This window comes from Megascapheus bottae, chromosome 3 (genome assembly GCF_031878675.1).
Source record: "Megascapheus bottae isolate mThoBot1 chromosome 3, mThoBot2.hap1, whole genome shotgun sequence".
Taxonomy (NCBI): Eukaryota; Metazoa; Chordata; class Mammalia; order Rodentia; family Geomyidae; genus Megascapheus; species Megascapheus bottae.
Genome location: NC_143511.1, coordinates 65,088,884 through 65,110,284, shown reverse-complemented (window position 1 = coordinate 65,110,284; position 21,401 = coordinate 65,088,884). Strand labels below are relative to the sequence as shown.

At 38.4% G+C, this 21,401-nt stretch overlaps 1 protein-coding gene and 1 long non-coding RNA gene across 2 annotated transcripts in view; one reads left to right on the top strand and one right to left on the bottom strand.

Annotated features, from left to right (window-relative positions):
- Grin3a (glutamate ionotropic receptor NMDA type subunit 3A) overlaps positions 1 to 21,401 on the top strand; it is a 151,666-nt gene that overhangs the window by 114,027 nt on the left and 16,238 nt on the right. Inside the window, exon 6 of the mRNA XM_090330354.1 lies at positions 7,462 to 7,613. Coding sequence (XP_090186480.1) covers positions 7,462 to 7,613 — 152 coding nt within the window. The remainder of the gene's footprint in view (positions 1 to 7,461; positions 7,614 to 21,401) is intronic.
- LOC150065705 (uncharacterized) overlaps positions 1 to 21,401 on the bottom strand; it is a 724,813-nt gene that overhangs the window by 703,130 nt on the left and 282 nt on the right. The window lies entirely within an intron of this gene.

The window sequence follows — 21,401 nt, the reverse complement described above, 5'->3', positions numbered from 1 at the left end:
TCTATTTTGTGTGTGCCTGTGGTGAATGACAATGGAACAGCTGATTCTGTGTTTTCAAGCCTTTTGCTAGAAATTAGTCTCCTCTTTTAAGCTTAAAGTAGAACTCAAGAAGAAAAATGGTAATGGTAGTTTTCTATTAAGACTTCAATGTGCCTAGCGAAGGCACACAAAAAATAAAAAAGGAAAAAGGAAGAGAGAGAGAAGAGAAAGAGGAAGCAAGGGAAAGAGAGAGAAGAGAGATAGCAGAACCAGCAAGCCTACCCTCTACATTTCATCTACTGCAATGTACCAATGGAAAATTCTTATTGTGTTGGCATCTGGTGATTTGGAAAGAATGTCCTAAATGCCCTGGCTAATAGAGGTCCCTCCTTCCACTAGTTGCTCCTAACAATGAATCATTTGCAGAGAGCATAACAATGAAGGGGCCCCATTTTCCACCTCTGTCTTCAGGGGGTAACCCTCTCTTGTCAAGAGGCAGTGGTAAGATGGCTTGTTTGCCTCTGCTGGACCCCAGTGCCAGATGCTACACAATTAACTCCCTACTGGTTTGTTGTTTACATTTCCATCTGTGCTCCTGAGAGTTAGTGTCTTGCAGTTCCTATCATCTCTGGAAAACTACATCATTCTCAGAGAATAAACACAAAAGTGGCCACAAGGAGACAGAACCCTACAGAAAAAGTTAACAGATTTGAATAGAGAGAGGATTATCACCACCTTTGATTTTGTCACAGAACAAATGGACTAAAAATCAGAAAACTTAATTCAAAACTGTCCCCATCAGAAAGTACACATTTCTAAAGAAGGTAATCATTTCAAAGGAGCTAATTACCCAGCCACTTGGCTCTGTCGTTTCTGGTACATGTTGAGATAGAGCATCATGGCAAAGAGTGCTTGGTGGAACAAAGCTGCTACCCTCATGTAGGGACTAAGGGCTATGGAAGACATATAGCCTTCAAAGGTATGCACCCAATAGCATACTTGCTTCAACTCGGTCCCACCTCATGCAGTTTCTATCACTATCCAATAGCCATTAAGCTAGAAAACCACAAATGGATTATTCCAGTGATGAGGTCAGAGCCATCATGATTCTGTCACCTCCCAAATGTGTCACTTATGATACTATTCATTCAGCACCAAGCCTTTTAATACAAGAACTTTTGAGGTAATTTTGAAGATCCAAACCACTATCCAGAACTTTGCAAAAACACAGCACAGGATATAAACAATAGGAAAAACAGATTAATAAAAGCCAATTAAAGGGCTGAGAGAATAGCTCAATGATAGAGCACATGCCCTGCATGTGTAGAGGCCCTGAGTTCAATCCAAGCACCAAAAAATTTGGCTTAGAGCCTGGTTCATATACTAGTCTCAAAGCTATTTTAGGAAATATTTCATTTTTCCTCAATTCTTTCAAGCATTTTAAACAAATACTAAAAAAACATTTAGGCTCACTAACTCAATAAAATAGGAACTTTTATTATTCAGTCAGCATTAATAAATATAAATATCATTGAAGCAGTTTCTGACCAATAATTGTCCATTTCACTTACAGAAATGTTGCAAATGTCTATCTTCATTCCTCCCAGAGAATCTTGCAAGATACAAAACAGACAATAGTTATAAAATAAATGATGTATTAGCAATTATATAATTCACTCATTTAAGTTTGAATTAAATACCTAGTACACTTACTCATATAGTTAACCAAATACATGTTGATAGTTTGCATACATTTCCTCAAGTGTTTAAATAATTTCAGGAACTTAGAGAGGAAAGAAAACAGTCTGTTGATTCATTAATGCTGTAGTATCACCATCACACTCAATCGATGTAAAGGCAGCCATCATCTCCAACCTTGTGTCTGTCCAAATATCTTGTGCTGAAATGTAATCCTCATGGTGATCAGTGTAGGCCAGAAGCCTTTGAAAAGATGGTTACATCATGAAAGCCTTGCTTTCATCAAATGAGATTCATCTCTGTAAAACAGACTCACCTGCTCATTCACCCCTTCCCCAATCTGAAGACACAGCTAGAGGCTATCTACAAGCCATGAAGCTCATAAGTCACTGGTTCACATCCTTACCAGACACAAAACTGACTCAGGTTTCCTACCCTCCATCACTGTGAGAAGTAATTGTCTGCTATTTACAAGACAGACATGTAAGTTACCCAGTCTTGGGTATTCTGTTATAGCAGCCCAATCAAATTAATATAATGAATAAAACCCCCAACTTCAACTTTGTGCGTTTATTACAACAAAAACAAAAGTTAAAATAAGGCCAGTGAGAGAAATTGTGGCTTCACACTGAGCTTGAGCCTTCACTGTTGCTAAAGAATATATAGGGCGGAGAATATCAAAACTATTAATAGTTGAAGGGTATGTAGGAATCTTTGGTCAACTTAAACACAATGCATCAAGAGTACAAAGACACATTATCTGCTAAGGGGTAAAAAAAAGCGTATGATAAATTAAATACAAGTCCCAAATTTATGCACTGGAGTTACTTGACAATAAAGGTCAAACAGAAAAGAGTGATGTAACTGCCCGATAATGATTTGTGACCTTTTGGCCAAAGACCTTTGCTGAAGGTCTTTGTTTCATTTCCTTGCTTTCCAATAATTATTTAATATTGTGCCTAAGGCACCTGCTATAGAGTCTGCGGGCTCAGGTTAGAATACAGTTTCTGTCACCGCCTGTCAAATGTCTTCCTGTCTTCTTCTAGTACTTAATCTTCATACTGAGGATATGAATTGTATATTTTTGAAGAATCGTGTGAAGATTAAGTAAAATAGTACATGTATAGTATGCAGAAGTATGCTCAGCATTTAGAAATTGCTCAGTAAATTATAGTCTATTATATATACTCAAATTAATTATAGTATAGTATTCTGCAAATCAAATTAATAAATTGAGAATGATACACTTAGAATTCTTCCCCAAATTAGCTTCACCCATCTCTGCTTTTCTCAGACACTTCTCAGTTTGATGGGCTGGAGATAAAGGAAACCCTTTTATAAAAATCTCCTTTTTAATTAGAACTATTACAATATCTTCCCAACCACTGTACCATAGTAAATACGTTATTGCAAAGACAGATTTTGGAATTGAATAGGTTTCTGCCTGCAGCTTTTTAACCCTATCTCAAACCTTATTTTCAAAATACTTATTTTCCAGTCACATTTCAGGAAGATTCCTTCAGTCTATGCATTTATAACTGCACATTTGCTAGCCAAAATATATTTGCACTACTTTCAGCAGAGTAAAGCTGATTTATCCATGGGGAAAAGATCAGGATTTCTGTACTGAAAATTGTTCTCTTGGGCTATTAAGCTGTATCCAATCTCCAGGGTGCCTGATGGCTTCATCTTTAGGGTTGAGGAATTCCATTTTGCTTCATCCGTCAACCACAAAATAGTCAGCCATGTCTTTATTGCAAAGCCACATTTCTAATGATAATGAAAGCAACTTAGACTAAGTTGAGTCAGCAGTTTAAATTCCTTCACCAATGAACACAACCACATTTGAAAAGCAACTGATGAAACATAAGGATGGAAATGAATGCTTTAACTTTTTACCATTTTATTTAACTTTTTACTATTTCATGTTTCCAAATAAAAAGAATTCTTGTATCTTTAACAAGTACCTCTTTTCATTGCCACATATTTCTTTCCTATTTCTCCCCTCATTCACAGACAGTTTTTAATTAGCTAATCATTATTTTTATCAATGCCAGAAATCATTAAAATATGATTATAGCTAAAATATATATTAAAATCAAAAATTTTTACATGACATTAGTCATTTTGACAGTTAATTGCAAATTAACCTGGGCATGATGGAGTAGAATGATTTAATATTTATTATTTCCTACATGGAAGGGTTTTTAAATATGTCTTTGTAACTTCAAAATACTTTGTACAATAGAAAATTTGCGCAAAACACTGCATCCTTAGAATATGCAGATTTGTTATGAGTTAACTCCCCATTTCTTGACTTTCTTATAATGTATTTTTGTCTCATCTATCAGAAAATGTCATAATCAAAAATCAATCTAAGATGCTTTATTCTTTCATTCAATAGCAATCACTTTCCTCTGAACTTTCACAGAATTTCCTCTGTCCTCCTTCATATCTTATTTGTTACATGTTACCTTTATTGAATTTGTGCCTTACTCATCTTCTTTCCAGAAAAAGTCATGTAACTTCCCACTGTGTAGCCACTGTTGTATGCACAGCTCCCAGAAGCCCTAAGAAAATTCTGTGTCTCATATAACTTATTAACCACCGTGGCACTTGACAGAGTGCCTGACACAGAATAAGCATTAAGTATATACTTGTAGAACTAGTGAGTAGATGACTAGGCATACAATAAATGTCTGTCAAATAAAAACCATTCTTTTATTATTGCATCAATACCAGTTGAAATTACCGGCTTGGAGAGAATTTTAGGAGAAAAAGTAGAACTTATAAGAGTCCTTGTTACAGAAGTTATTGGCATATATCATTGTATACAAGTTAGGACTGTTCTACTCATTATGTAATTTATTGGAAAGTTGATACACCAAATCTATCTATTCACAGCAAATCACTTGTCTTTTATAGAACTATCTGATTTGAAGAGATTAAGCCAATAGGGATGTTGAGATCAGTGCCATATGGTAAAAGGGAGAGAAAATGGTCAAATAGTCCCCTGGCTTGTAAGGATATTATGGAAAGCATTGATTTTATAGTCAAGTAGACCTACTTCCAAATACTGGTCTTATCAACTACTACCTGTATGATATTCTCAGTTTGGTTATTTCATCTTCAAGTCTCTTTAAGCAACGCATATTCTTACAGGGATCCTTAGAGGGAAACATATGGAATGGTGTCTGGTTCATAGTAGATCTCAAAATCTCCTAATTCTTTCAACTGGAATCCACAACGAAGCACAAATCCTGGCTTAGTGCTTGATTTACAAAATGTGGTAAAATATGCAAAACATTTACCTGAGAGAAGTTCTTAGAGTAAAGCCCTTGATAAATATTAGAAATTATTATGGCTTTCATCGTTGAAAACTATTGCTTTAGTGAGAAAACACATTAATATTCCACAAACCTGATCCAAATTACTTATCCTATCAACTACTCCCATCAGGTAATTCCAAGTCCTACTTCACTGAGTTCTTGCATGCCCCACGACACCTGTCTCAGTTGTAGTGAACTGTGCATTAGCAGTGGACTGCTTTGTTTAATCTCCCCAATAGAGAGAACATTCCATGGCATTGGAGACCCTTCTCACCGATAAATTTTGTCCTTCTATCACAGAGCCTATTTATTGAATAAAATATTTCATTCCATGGTTGAATGAATGAGTGAATGAAGGGACAGGTGGGTCAGTGAGTCATTGCATGTTATTACACATGTACCTAGTGTTGTGCCAGACATGCAAATGTAAATGTTTGTACAACTGAATTGTCAATGCCATTTGTTATAAGTTTCTAAAGGAAAGTGGTAACTTTCTTATGAAAAGTTACCCAGGCCAGGAGTTTGACCTAGTGGTAGAGTGCTTGCCCCACCATGCTCAAAAGACCTGGGTTCAATTCCTTGGTATCACATACATAGAAAAGGCCACATGTGGTACTGTGGCTCATGTGGTAGAGCACTAACCTTGACGAAAACCCAAGGACAGTGCTCGGGTCCTGAGTTCAAGCCCCAGGACAGGCAAAATAAAAATAATTAAAAATTAAAAATTACCCAATTAAAAATGTTATTTAATGATAACATCAGCAGAATAAGAAGCTGTTCAACTCCAAGTCTTTTATTATCATTCTTGCCTTTCAAATTAACACTATTTAAGCAAAAAAAAAATCAACTCTCAAAATAGCTCCTAGAATGGAAAATTCAAAGCTTGCTTTTGGCATTGTCATCATCTCCTTGACTCTGCATTGTTAAAGAACAAACAAAATTAATCAAGGCGAAAAAGTACACAATTCTTTAACACTCCAGAATTGTTTGGCATTATGTATGTCTTTTGTATTGCTTATGTACACATCTCAATCTCATAGATTTATAAAGAGCCTTGTGTATCTGCATTTAAAAAGGAACAAACTAATAGCTTTAGAGTTCTGTTGTAAGATAAAAATAATTATAGCAGGTATTTGTTTCCAGAAAGTATCTTTGGATCCTTAACAGCCTTTAAGTCTTTATCTGTGAAAAGGGAATTAAACACATTTTTAATTTATCTTCCTGTATATCACCTTGAGAGCAATAAATAAATAAATATATAGATAATCTTTCTTTTTAGTGTGATTTACAATTGCTAAAAACAAGATGTAGTTAATTAGCCTCTTTCATGTACCTCATCACAGAGATTAACAATGTATTAATAGTTTAGAAAGCAAGCAGAGCCCTACAGTGTGAGAATGCAGTCTAAACTGATCAATAAAACTGTGACAATTATATCTTTGTTTTCTTTCTCCATCCCTTTTCCTGTCATCTGTGCCCTACATAACTGTAGTCATGGACCTTTAATTTATCATAGCATGATTTTTTTAAGTAGAGTTTCATCACCTCCATATGTTTTTATCTGGAAGTACATTGTCTTAACTGCTTATATTTTTATACAGTAGATTCATGCTACAAGCATCCTCTGTAACTGGTACTTTCCCTCAGTAACATATTGGCAAGAGTCATCTTACTCTTACATATCAAGTTCTAATTCATTCCATTGCCTTGTCAAGGAACATTTGGGCTGCTGCCAATTTTAGGTATCACAAAAAATTGCTCTCGCAACTTTCTTGACCCTATATAGTGGTGCACTTGTGGAAGAGTGCTTTGGAATTGTATTTTGGAGCAGAATTACTGGTCTTAATAAACATATTCAACTATACAAGATAATACCAAATTGTTTTCCAAAGTACCTGAGCCAATCTCCATACCAATATTCAATGTTTAAATGATGTATTGAATCATGGCCTCACTATTTAGCATTATAGGGCATTTTCTTTTGAAAAAAAAAGGAAATTCTTTTAAATGTTTGCAGATGTTTTATGTTTCAGGCTTTATATGTTCACAGAATCTATTTACACTATGCAAAATTAAATTAAAATGTGCAAGAGTTCCATTAACAATCTCAAAAACCAAACATTATAATTAATTTTGTGCACTTAAACCACAAAGGATGGATTCTTAGAGAGGTGAAGAGGACTCTTAGCCCTGGCAAAGAACTCAGTTTGTTTCCAGAAGAGGGAAGAGTAGAAGATGGCCAATCTGTCTCCCTTGCAGACCAATCTCATCACTCAACGATGAAGCTGAGCCAAGAATAAATATATGGAAGAACAATATCTTTGAGTTCTTTGGAGAAGAAGGAATCAATTCACCATGCCTTTGTTAGCAGATCTAAGGCAATGTCATACAAGTATGGTAGACTACTTCCCAGGAAGAGTGTGAAAGACTCATGTGGCATTCTATTTTCTTCTAGGCTATGGTATTGGTCTCCCACCCAACTCTCCACTGACCTCCAATATATCAGAGCTAATCAGTCAGTATAAGTCACATGGATTTATGGATGTGCTGCATGACAAGTGGTACAAGATGGTTCCCTGTGGCAAGAGAAGTTTTGCTGTCACTGAGGTATGGTAATATCACTTCGTATAGCTTTACCTTGAAGAACATAAGGACAATGCTATTATTTGTGCCTCATGATCAATAATTCGAACTGTTTAATTTACTAGGACTCTGTATGGTATTTGGATCACTCTTGAATTTGCTCAAAGAGGGGCCAGTTTCTAAAGGAGTGTTTAGTGGAGGCTATTTGCCTTAGATACCGTTTAGATGGATAAGAGTTTCCATTTCCACTTTTCCTCAGCTTCTGTATCCACAAGTACAGAAGAAATGATGTGCTAACCTACAGTAGTGGCATCTGGAGTTAGCTTTAACAGTGATTGATTTAACTGTTCTTTGCGGGCCATGAGGTAGTTTCACAATAATGCTTAAAATTTAATCAAAGTTTTGTTAACTTCTCAATGGTGAGTGTCTGGCAGCAAATCTTTTTGGGGTCTGAATGAGCAACATAGCTTAACTATCAGTGACTGGATTACAAAATCATACAAATCTGAAAACCAATTCCAGTCTTTCATACTTTAGAAACAAATACCCAGATATACTAAGTTATTTTCCTAAGGCAAAGAAATGGTCAAAAATCTACTACTTCCTAGATAGTATCTCTTTGCAATGTAATTAAATGATTAAATTGAAATCTGAAAAAGCATAACCAAAGGCACACACTGAAGTGTTTTTAAAGAGGGGTCAATAACCAAGTACAAGGTCAACCTGACATTTTTTAAAAATATGGAGAAAGAAGACATCTCTGAAAACAGTAATAGTTCCAAATAAGTCTATCTTTCCTCTCTATCTTTCCCTCTTTCTCTTTCCCTCTCTCTCCCTCCTTCTCTCTCTTCCTCTCTCTGCTCCAAAATCCCCAAATACTTATCTTAGCCCAGACCTTTCTCATCTACAGAACTTACACTCACCTTCCTATTTTCCATTGATGTTTCCTCCTGAATATCCTACAGGCATCACACATTTCACTTCTCAGAAGCTACAGCTCTGAAATTCCCTCCCCCATCTGCTTCTCCTGTGCTTCACCTTGTAGCAACGGTGCTTCTGTGCATCTCGTTCCCCATTCTAGATGATGGTAGGGATCCTTATGGCCTCTTCTGGGCACTTTTTTCACCCATCAACAAGTCGTATCATCTCTCCCTATAAAATATCTCAAGTATGGCAATTTATTGTCATCTCCACAGTCACCAGTCTAATCCAAGCAGTTATCCCTCACCATGACAACTGCAGAAGCTCTCACCGGTCTGCGTTTTCTCCCTATCTTCCTCTAATGTGTTTTCCTCATGGCAGTTCACTCTTCTGCTACAAGTCACAATGGCCAGCCAAGTTCAATTGGAATAAAATCTGAAAGGTCAACCTGGACTTCAATGCCCTATGGGATCAGCTTCTGCCCATTTCTCAGTTTCCTCTCATGCCACTTTCTTCTTGTTGCAGCAGAGTATGCCACAGTATCATGTGACCATTCTGAGCCTCAGCTTCCAAAAACTGTAGAAAGAGTGATCTATGCTATATAGGACTATCGTTTTTTTTAAAAAAAAAACAGTCATCTAATGCTTTTAACATTTGGGTTAACATATACCCAAGTAGGAAAGATATAAAGTTATTTGTGTTTCTCAATGGTTTGAGGTTTCACTATGAATGTCCTCTGTTGGTTTATCAGTATTCTCTCTCTTTTTTGTTACTGTGATGTGTATGTGTGTGTTTGTAATCTCACTATATAGCCCTAGGCTTTTGAACAGTGTCACCCTCTCCCTCATTCTCTCTTAGGTTTCCCCTCCTGAATTCTCTATCCCCCGAATTGTATAGTTCATTTCCAACACAGTGTCTAGTGTGTTTCACTTCTAAATTAGTTCACCCTTTGTCAGATTGTTTCTGTGCTTCTCTTCCCCTTCCCAAATCAGATAAACTTATATATAAGACAAAGAGTACAGAAATCAAAAACAGGGACAGAAGGGAATAAGCCAAAGAAAAAAAGATTTAAAAAAAGAACTGCAAACATTATAATAAAACACCTTCTTGAGGGAAAATGGAAAAATAACATGGGGAGGGGTAACAATGTTCAAGAATAACGTACTCACTGCCTTACAAATGTAACTGTAACCTCTCTATACATCACCCAGACAATAAAATAACATTTAGAAAACAGAAACAAAATACCCTCTTACTACCATTTCTTGGAGATTATTTCAACAAGCATCATTTTGTATGATCTTATGTACACAGCTATTGAGCCCTTGCCATCCCCTCCTAAGAATATCCTCCTTTGTTCTCACTGTGTGAATGTTTAGATTTCTATTTAATGAATAATGTCCAGGTCTTAATATTCGTTATTTACTATCCATTGAGTTTACTTGTAGATTTATAGGTACATTATAGTTATTACAAATGAGGGAAAACATGTAGGCTATGTTTCTTTGGGTCTGGTTTACTTTTCTTAGTATAATTTTTTTCCAAGTCTTTCCATTTCCTTATGAATGGGGCAATGTCATTCTTTCTGATGGAAGCATAGAATTCCATCATGTACACATACCACATTTTCTTGATCTATTCATCCACTGATTCATCCACTGGGTTGATTCCATATCTTGGCTATAGTAAACAATGTTGTGATGAACATGGTTGTGCTGGAGGCTGTGTACTGTGGCCTGGTTTGTAATCAATTGAGTAAATGCCCTGGAGTGGGAGTGCTGGGTCAAAGGAAAGCTCCCTATTCAGTATTTTGAGGAACATCTGTACTATTTTCCAGAGAGGTTGAATGGGTTTATATTCCCACTGACAATATGGTAGCATTTCCTTTTGGCCACATCCTTGCTAGTATCTGTTATTTTTTGTTTCCTTAATAGTTGCCATTCTAAGTGAGGTGAGGTGGAATCTCAATGTTTTGATTTACATTTCTTTTATGGCCAGATATGTAGAACAACTCTTCATATATCTATTGGTGATTCTTATGTCTTCTTGGATGATGTCTCTTTTTAAGTCTTTAGCCCATTTATTAATTGGATTGTTGTTTCTTTGAGGATTTGCTTTGGGGAGGTTTAATTTTTTGAGTTCTGAGTACGTTTTAGATATGAGGCCCTTGTCTGATGCATAAGTAGTATAAAGATCATCTTCCATTTTGTGGGCTTTCTATTTATCTTGCTACCTATGCCCTTTGCCATGCAGAAATTCTTCAGTGTAATACAATCCCATTTAACTAGTCTTTCTTTGATTTGTTGTAACTCTGGATCGAACTTAGGAAGTTTCGACCTGTGCCAAGGAGCCTTAGCATTTCCCTTATCCCTTCTTGTAATATTTTCAGGGTATCTGCTCTTACAATGATGTCTTTGATCCATTTGGATCCTTATATATATAATATATAATGTATATATATATGGATCTACCTTCCATTTTCTACACATATATAGCCAATTCTTCCAGCATCATTTGTTGAAGAGGTTGTCTTTCTTCCATCCTGTACTTTTTGCTCCCTTATCAAATATTAGGTGACTATAGGTCTGTGGGTTCATTTCTGGGTCTTCTACTCTATTCCACTGGTCCTGAGTCCTATTCTTACGCCAGTATCAAACTTTTTGTTACTATGGCTTTGGAATAGAGTTTAAAGCTTGGTATTGATATTCTTCCAGCACTGTTCTTCCTGTTAATTGTTTTTGCTATTCAGGGTCTTCTATTATTCCATATGAATTTTTGGATTTCTCTCTCTACCTCACTCAAGAATGTTGTTGGGATTTTGATGGGTGGGTATCGAAGTTGTAGATAGCTTTGTGCAGTATTGCCATTTTCACAATGTTAATCTAGGCACATAGAAGTTTTTTTCATTTCCTTAAATTGGTTTTAATTTCCTTTTTCAGGTTGTTAAAGTTTTCATCACAGAGGTCCTTTACCTCTTTGGTTAATTCCTAGACAATTTTTGAGGCTATTACAAGGAGTTGCTTTTCTGATCTCAGCTTCATTCTTCTCATTGTTGGCATGCAGAAAAGCTACTGATTTTCATGGGCTAATTTTATACCCTGCTGCATTGTCAAAGTTTCAGATAAACTCGGGTAACTTGGGAGAGGAATCTATGGGGCTCTTTAAATACAGGAGAGTTTTACTTCTTTCCCTGTTTAGATCCCCTTTATGTTTGTCTCTATCCTTATTGCTCTGGCTAGGAGTTAAAGAGGAGTAGAGAGAGTGGACATCCTTGTCTTATTCCTAATTTTAGAAGAAACAGTCTTAGGTTTTCACCATTGAATATAATGCTGGCTGCAAACTTGTCATTTGCAGCCTTTATTTCATTGATAAATGGATTCCTAGCTTCTTCAGAGTTCTTATCATAAAAAGGTTTTGGCTCTTGTCAAATTTTTTCTGCATCTATTGAGATGATTACGATAACTAAGATTATTTTTACAGTTTTTTAATTAAGTTAAGAAATATTTCTTTTTTAAGGGTATCAATGTATGTGAATTAATGCACCTTCTATCTGGCAAATATCATGTAACCCTTTTACTAATTACAATAAAAAAGAAATATTTCTTTTTTAAAGAAGAATATTCTTTTTGTCCAAAATATGTTTTCAGCTAGTCTTTCTTTGATTTGTAATTAATAAAAGGGTTACATGATATTTGCCAGATAGAAGGTGCATTAATTCATCACGACAGAAATTACCAAGATCCAGAATATCATGAGGGAATACTTCTCAAACTTTTACACCAACAAATTTGAGAATCTAGAAGAAATGGATGAATTCCTAGCCAATATTAACATACTCACACTGAACCAAGGTTCTTTACCAAACTCATTCTATGAAGCCAGTATAACGCTCATCCCCAAACCAGACAGAGATTCATCAAAGAAAGAGAACTATAGAACTATTTCTTTGATGAACATCGATGCAAAACTTCTCAACAAAATACTGGCCAACCATCTACAACAACTTATCAAAAAAATTATACACTATGATCAAACAGGATTCATCACAGGGAGGCAAAGCTGGTTCAACATACACAAATCAATTAACATAATTCAACACATCAACAGGAGCAAGGACAAAAATCACATGATTGTCTCAATAGATGTGGAAAAGGCATTTGACAAGCTCCAACACCCCTTTATGTTAAAAGCTCTGGAGAAACTAGGAATCCATGGAACATTCCTCAATATAATAAAGGCTGTGTATGATAACTAAGATTTTTAATGGGCCAAATTTGGAAAAAGAGGCCATTACACAGTCTCTGTGTAGTCAGTTGGAAGGGTTGGGTTAGAAAATGTTACTAGATCAAGTTGTTGTTGTTATTAAAAGACACTCTAGACTCATTCTCCAGATCAGCTGGGAAGAAACAAGTAGGAAAGGTATATCCTTATATGGATCTCCAGAGTCTGAAGGGAAAGAGAAGTTCTGGGACCATTTGTGTGTGCAGAGATAGGAGAGAGAACCTAGCATCCAGAAGTGTTAAGAACAGACATGGAGCAATCCTTTTCAGGCATGGTGGTCTGCACCAAAGCATGGGTTCTGTGTCATGGCAACTGTTTCAGAGTGAGGTTCCTCTGCATGCATTTCAGCTATATCTATGCACTGGTGCAACAACTGGCACATTTGCCTTGATTATCCTGAGACAGAATCTCAGCATCATCCTCACAGAGCCTAACATTAAAATGAAACTCATCCTAGGTTCACTAGCTGAACGAGTCTCCTCTGTGGAGGTCATGGTTTGCTTAGAAGACTATACCTTACTTGAACTTGAACTTCATCCAGGAAAAACCAAAAGAAGAAAACATGCCTATCAGTGTTTTTCCTACTGTTTCTTTGCTTCAAATTGTATATGCAAGGCTGTGTTAGTGCAGACATGCAAGGGCTTGCTCTGTAATTAGATGAGCTGCATTGAAGCCTATCCCTATCACGATTTAGTGTAGGAAAGTCACTTCATCCAGCACAGCCTCACCTTCTTTTCTCAGTGGCTCTTTAGAGTGGCAAATAAGATAATAATTTCTCTTTTGCCTTGTCTCCCCACTACCACCTTCATCAGGGGGTGGGCACAGAGTACCATACTGAAGAAGTAAGCATGCTATGTGCTATACTTTCCCCAACAGGTACTCCTGACCTTCAAGGAAGACATTCCTCAGTTTACTTCTGATCTTACATTCCAGATAGAACTCAAGATTATGTCAGGTGCTCACCACATGTATTCCTAGCTACACAGAAGTCTGAGATCTGAGGACTGATGTTTGAAACCAGCCTGGGCATGAAAGTCCATGAGACTCTTAATTAACCACCAGAAAACTGGAAATAGTGCTCTGGCTCATAGTTGTAGAGCACTAGACATGAGTGAAAAGATCAGAGATAGAACCCAGGCCCAGAGTTCAAGTCCCATGATCAACAACAACAACAAAGGCTAAAGAAGTAAGAAACAAAGACAGAGGAGGAGAGAGAAAAAGAAACAGAAAGAAAAAAAGATGAGAGGAAGAAAGGAGGCGGGGAGGGAGAGAGGGAGAGGGAAAGAAAGAAAGAGGGGCTGGGGCATGCTCAAGATACAGTGTTGAGGATAAACTGTGCATGCTCAGGAGATGTCATCGAGGAGGAATTGCGCATGCTCAGGGTGTACTAGGTTCACCCTAGGCTGTATCACGGATGTTTGACTCATTTTTCCCATAATGTAGCCCAACTTCCGTTAAAGCCATGCTGCCTTTCAATAAACATCAAGATTTCACTTTATCATTTAAAAAAAGAAAGGAAAAAAGAGGGGCTGGGAGTATGGCCTAGTGGTAAAGTGCTCACCTAATGCATTAAGCATGAAGCCCTTGATTCCTTGGGATCACATACACAGAAAAAAACTGAAAGTGGTACTGTGGCTCAAGTGGTAGAGTGCTAGCCTAAAAATGGAAGGAAGGAAGGAGGGAAGGAGGGAAGGAGGGAAGGAGGGAAGGAAGGAAGGAAGGATGTTTACATCTGTTTTCCTAGAGAAATTAAATACCCCCTTAAAATCTGAAACATGTCTTAATTTATACAAGGAATTACATGGTTACCTTGTACTAAATCATGAAAGACTTTTGTCTTCCATTTCTAGCCATTGGACAGTAATATTTGGCTTACTATGAGAGCCTTGCTCTATTTACCTTCCCATTTTTTTACAACCTAGAGCTGTCCAGATGCAGTTTCTCTAGAGAATAAACTCATTTAAAAAAAATCAGAGCTTTATGTGCTCCCTAGAGTCACCAAGGAAATTGCAGGTCCAATTCTGCAGACCAGACTCAGGCTGTTTTCAGAGAGGAATGTTAAATTGACCTCTGATGTTTTCCTACAGTGCTTCTAGCACAACCATTCATGGCCATATTGTTGATCAATTCCTTGGAGAGAAAAATGTATGGCAGGGTGTAAATTTGCTTCATCTTTGTGTGACTCAGCAAAAACAGAAAGAAAAGTCATTTTTTTCCAGGCTCTGGGTGACTTTAAGAGCTCTAGGGCAACAGTTTTGTGGAATTTGTTATTTGCAAACCAGGGATGGCAGACAGAAAATCACATCTTCTTAACAAGCTCCCCAAATTCTTCAGGGCATTATGAAAGCATTGAGGAGACCTCTTTTTACAAATCTCCTTTAAATAATGGGTTGGATAATGGCACTTTTTAACTAGAAGAGATTACACAAGAAAGAAAAAAACAGTGATCTTATCAAAGCATACTCAAAGATACAGAAGAATTCTAAGAAAACTTTTGAAAATGTGTAGCTTAAGAAAATCAGCAGATGGAGCCAGGTACAGTGGCTCACACCTGTAATCCTAGCTACTCAAGAGGCTGAGATCCGAGAATCAAGGTTCAAAGCCAGCCCAGGCACAAAAGGACCTTATCTCCAATTAACCCCTAGAAAAAAGGAAGTGGGGCTTGACCCAAGAGTAGGGTAATAGCCTTGAGCGGAAGAGCTCAGCGACAGCACCCAGGCCGAGTCCAAGCCCACACATACACACACAAAAAAAAAAATCAGCAGATGGAGTTTGGCCTAGTGGTAGAGTGCTTGCCTAGCATGCACAAAGACATGGGTTCAACTCTTTGGTACCACATACATAGAAAAAGCTGGAAATGGTGCTATGGCTCAAGTGGTAGAGCTCTAGCCTTGAGAAAGCCCAAGTACAGTGCTCAGGATCTGAATCCAAGCCCCAGGACTGTCAAGAAAAAAAGAAAGAAGAGGAAGAGAAATAAGAAGGAGGAGGAGGAGGAGGAAGAGGAGGAGAAGAAGAAGAAAAGAAAAGAAAAGCAGAGACAGAGTATCACTCTCACAGTAAGCTGGCAGGATAAAATGGATACAGCCATTCTAAAAACCTCAAAAGGTATAGAAGGGGGCTTTGTATGAGCCGTGGCCATTTGCTGAGAGGTACAGCCATCATGCATGATATTGTGAGAAGTTTAGGAACAAATATCCCATCTCAGTCTCTCACCCCCATCTTCTACCACTGCGCTTAAACATGGGAATCTATATGGTCCCTAGAAGTCACTCTCCAGGACACAGTGAGGGTGAGAAAGAAGAGTGGGCCAAGAAGAGGAAAAATATCAGACACTGCCACTTGTGGCAAATGGGTGCTGAGGCCAGCTTCAGAGAAATCAGCCCACCTGATCATCAGAGAAGGTGCAGCTCCTATACCTGAAGACATAGGTCCAGCCTGCAGGGAGACAGACACAGACACAGACAGAGGAATACAGAGACACAGAGAGACAGAGACAGAGAGAGATCCTACCTTGCCCTGATCAGGAAGAAGAAGAAAGCATAACCAAGTTCATTGGATTATATTGGATTGATGAATGAGCCTGATCTTAGGAATCATACCACCCTGGTTCTACCATTATTATATAGAGACAGCTCAAAGTCCCTGAGCCTCAAGTGTAGAACTTGATAAAAGGCTTGTGACTGAATTGGGAGAGGAGAGGACACTGGTTTGTCATTTAGTCTTAAGGGAAACAAAATCACTAAGCAAGACCCTTGACATTGAGGTAAAAAACAAAAACAAAAGCTACATCCCAGGAACCCGCAGCCTAGATTGCATGGGGTGTCATCTGATATTTGCAAGCCAGGGATGGAAGGCAGCACATGGTGGATTCCCAAGCAGCCCTTAGTCTTGTAAGACATTATTCAGACAGATGATGTGCCCTCTTTTTTAAGTCACCGTTAAATAAAGGGCCGAGCACTTGCATCTTTTAACTAAAAAAAAAGTGATCACATGAGGTAGAGAAAAGAAGAAAAATATTTTGAAACAGTACAAAAGTCAACTATTAAATGTCTCCGCATCTCTATTATCTAAGGAAATGCACAACAGGAAACTTGACCCCTTGAACTGACTGAATCCTTCATCTCATCCGTTCCTGCCCATCAGCCTCTACCAGTCCTTCCATCCATTCCTTCTTCTTGGCCTCCCAAACTTTGAACTCTATCCGCCCACAGAATGGAACTGTCGGGCAGAGATGGAGTGACAATGTTTGTTAAGTTCATTATGAAGCAATTTGAAAAGGTGAAGTTTAAATGGCTTCTTATTTAGGAGAACTGTATAGATGCAGAAATAAAAATAACCCTGGTATCAAAATAACCACATCAAAAATGCACATTAAACTGTCACGAACACAATTTACTTAACCTCTCTGGGTGCCATCATTTTCAAAAATGGAGATGATCACTTATGTTTCTGGCTTGGAGTAAAGAATGGAAATGATATCCATAAAAATGTCTGACACATAGCACTTATGGATTTATAAGTGATCATATTTATCTTGATTCTGCCATTAACTAATTGTGTGACCTTTGGCAAATCATTTGAGGTCTCTAAATTTGTTTCCTTGTCACAAATATTATAAAAAAATAATAAAGCATGTAACAAGGCCAGCAAAGGGATGCTGTGATTCTCTTAGTAGGCTTGCATGGTCATGGCCTAATTCACTGACCTAGAAACACAGAGAACAAAGGACTCCGTGATTTCCATGCTTGATCATTGTTCTAGACTGGTTCTCAAGTTCTGCCATGATGCCATGTGGGCCTGTGCCTCATATTTGTTCACCCAATGGGACTTTTTCACATGGAAAAATATAGTTTCCTCATAACAAATCCGTTCTCCCCTCTCCTGGGTTCTAGGAGTCACGAAAGGGAAACCTTAATCAACTCTACATTGATAGCCAAAGGGGATCACATAAGTCACCTCACACTTCCTATTGTAACTTTCTGTCCAGTATATCATTAATTTGTACGAATAACACAGAGGTGATAACTAAGGCACTGGGAAATAGGTAAGTCTTCTCTCTTTTTTTTTTTTTTTTTTTGGCCAGTCCTAGGGCTTGAACTCACAGCCTGGGCATTATCCTTAGACACTTTTTGCTCAAGGCTAGTGCTCTGCCATTTGAGCCACAATGCCATTTCCAGTTTTTTCTGTGTATGTGGTATCAAGGAATCAAACCCAGGGCTTCATGCATGCTAGGAGAGCACTCTACCACTTGGCAAGCCTTCAGTGCAATCTTTTCTGCTCTTGACCGTGAGCTCTCATCTCAGTATTTCCCCACCTCTCTCATCCCTACCCCTTTCCTTCCCCAATTTAAAATACTGCTGCCTGCTATTCAACATTGACGAAAGCTATGGCAAGGCAGGAAGAGTTAATGACTGCAGATTGCTTTAAATTGAAAAACCCATGTATGTCGAGCACTACCTTGACAGCTGAATGCTTCTCTGTGAATAGTCTAAGTCATTAAATTTAATATTTAAGCTAAGCAGAAGGTCACATGAAACCTATCCAGGTAATACTTTTCTGGAAATTGGAAGAAAAACAAAGCTGTATTCATGTCGTTTTAGGATGTAAAGTAGGGTGGGGGATAAAGAAAGATGGGCCAGCTTCATCTCAGAAAGGCTTCACTGTCCTCTACTTTGTAGAATGAATTCATAGTCATTTATTCACTCACTTATCCATCATCTGTTCCTACATACATGCCTGCATCACCCACACTGGCAGAGCAAAGGTGAATGCCGAGCTCTCAGGCAAAGGGACAGATCTGGGAATAAGCCCCTGTTCCATGCCACCACAAGAGCAGCAGAGGAAAAATAGAAGGTAGACCATTAGCACAAAGAAGAGCACAATTCGCTCTGGAGGAGGTGACCCCTTGCAAGGGAAAGAATCCTCCATGCAAAATATGCAAGAGCCGGAAGCATGACATTATAAGCAATGAAATTTACCTTTGCATGCCAAGGACACTGCACCTCATTGTGTGTGTCCCAGGGACTCTAAAACTGTATATTGCCACCTTCCTTGACCCATCACTGGGCCTTTAGCATCCCCTGCATTCTTCCTGGTAACCTCCTTAGCGCCTCCTCACGGGTAGGAACTTCTTTCCTAGCTGTCCTATGAAACACAATCTAGAATAATAAAGAGTTTCTGCTCTTTGAGAGACCCTAGCAGGGTCTCCTGACTGTGTGATTGGGAAAGCCAGCAACTTCTAAAATTCTAGATCTCTCCTCAGCCCCTTTCACACCATGAGTACTAACAGACCTGTTCCAAAATGTGAGCTCTATTCATGAAACTCCTGAAGGAAAACATGTGACTGGACAGAAGCCCCTACCTTTCCAGAATATAGAACAATGCCCAAAGATGAAAAGTGACTAGTTAAGAATAGCAGCTTAGCCAGGGACCGATGGATCACATCTATAATCCTAGCTACTCAGGACGCTGAGATCTGAGGATCGAGGTTCAAAGGCAGCCCAGGCATGAAAGTCTGTGAGACCCTTATCTCCAATTAATCACCAGAAAACCAGAAGTGGTGCTGTGGCTCAAGGGATAGGGCAGTTGCCTTGAGCTGAAGAGCTCAGGGATAACACCCAGGCCCAGAGTTCAAGTCCCATAACTGACAAAAAAGAAAAAGAAAATAATAGCTTAGCCAGGTGCCAATGACTCACACATAATCATCATCATCATCATCATCATCATCATCATCATCATCATCATCATCCTAGCTACTCAGGAGGCTGAGATCTGAGGATGGCAGTTCAAAGCCAGGCCAGGCACAAAAATCCATCAGACCCTTATTTCCAATAAGCCATCAGAAAACTGGAAATGGCACTGTGGCTCAAAGTGGTAGAGAGCCAGCCTTGAGATGAAGAGCTCAGGGACAGTGCCCAGGCCCCACATCCAACCAAAAAATAAAAAGAAAGAAAGAAAGAAAGAAGAAGGAGAGAGAGAGAGAGAGAGAGAGAGAGAGAGAGAGAGAGAGGAGAGATAGCTTACAGTTTTATCATCCCTCTTGGCACAGTTGAACCATTACCAGAAAAAAAAAACAGAAATCAAGAATATGTCGATACATTCATTACTTGGATGCATCTGATCATTTCCACATAAACTTCCTTCCCATCTTCCTTTCATAGGTCACATAACACAAGGACTTTGATGCAAAAACAACTCCTTGACTCTAGAAACTGCACTTTGCAACAGGCCTTGAACTTCACTGCCCCCAGGGATGGATTCATTCTTTTTTTTTAATTTTTAATAACTCATGCTTGTTATAATGTGTGCTTTTGATTTCAGACAATTCAGCATCTAGGTCTGAGTGGGGAAATGTGAAGGGGGCTTCCACAAACCGTTAGGGGGCCCGTAAAGCCAATCTTTGGAAGAAAAAGAATGCTGACTACTATGTATCCCCACTGGCATTTTGGGGTCCTGTTCCCATGAGGGGAAGATCGGGACCTAAAAATTCCTGAATTGGGCTCTCCTTTCCCCAGTGTTAAAGCCAAGTGAAGGCTGCTTCTCTAGAAATGACTGAAATTTGAATTTTGACCCAGGAAAATGAATCCAGCAAGCGTCCCATTCTCCATTTACTAATAAATCAGCATATGGATCTCATGGAAATAAAAGCCTCCTCTTTCTCATACTAGAAAAAAATGCTTTGGCATAAATTATACCCATAACCACATACTACCAATATTTCTTGCTTTTCTCCTCTGGGTTAAATTCAATGAACGCATAAATATTTATGAAACGCTATGTACTATGCAACAGAAAGGTATGACGTCTGCTCAGACTGACTTGAAGGTTATGAGAGAGCCTTTTTCCTCCCTCATGTTTCAGATTGCCTTCATGGAAATCTGTGAGGAATCGCAGCAATGTGACTGCTCCAATGTCTCTTCCCTAGGCAAGGAATGCTCAGGCCCTCAAGAGTCTACATGAAAGAAACCAGGGCATGGACATGGGGGAAGACTGCCATCTAGTGGTGTGTCTCTGAAGTGCGCTATTGCAAAATAACCAGAAAAGCCAGATTTTCGTTTCTCATTAATGACACTGAACCAAACCTAAGAATGTAAGAAACAGAATGGATCTGTTCTCCTGGTTTTCTTTTTATATATATATTTTATTGTGATTATTAGAAGGGTTACATTATATTCACCAGGTAGAAGGTACATTACTTCACGAACATTGATACCCTTTCTCATGTCTTGGTCCCCATTTCCCTCCCCTCACCCCTCGCCCCTCATCTTGTTTATCCCTCTTCCCTATCCTATTTCAAATAACCAAATAAGCATATATACAATACATCAGATAATAAGATAAAATACTGTAACAATATGAGATAACCCATATAGGTAGGGTTGATTCCCAGCAACATCTAAGCCTAGGGTTAGTCATCCAGGAGCCTCATATTTGCTTCTTCCCTCTACCCTTCTGACCAGTTCAGGTTCTGGTCTAGTGTTATGGGCCTGTGGTCCCTAAAAGTGCATTAAGCTCCTGAAGTCTTAACCTCAGTATGTCAATAGTCCCCTTTGTATACAGAATCTTGGCAAATGTGATTAGCTAACACTACTTGATACTATAGTAAGATAG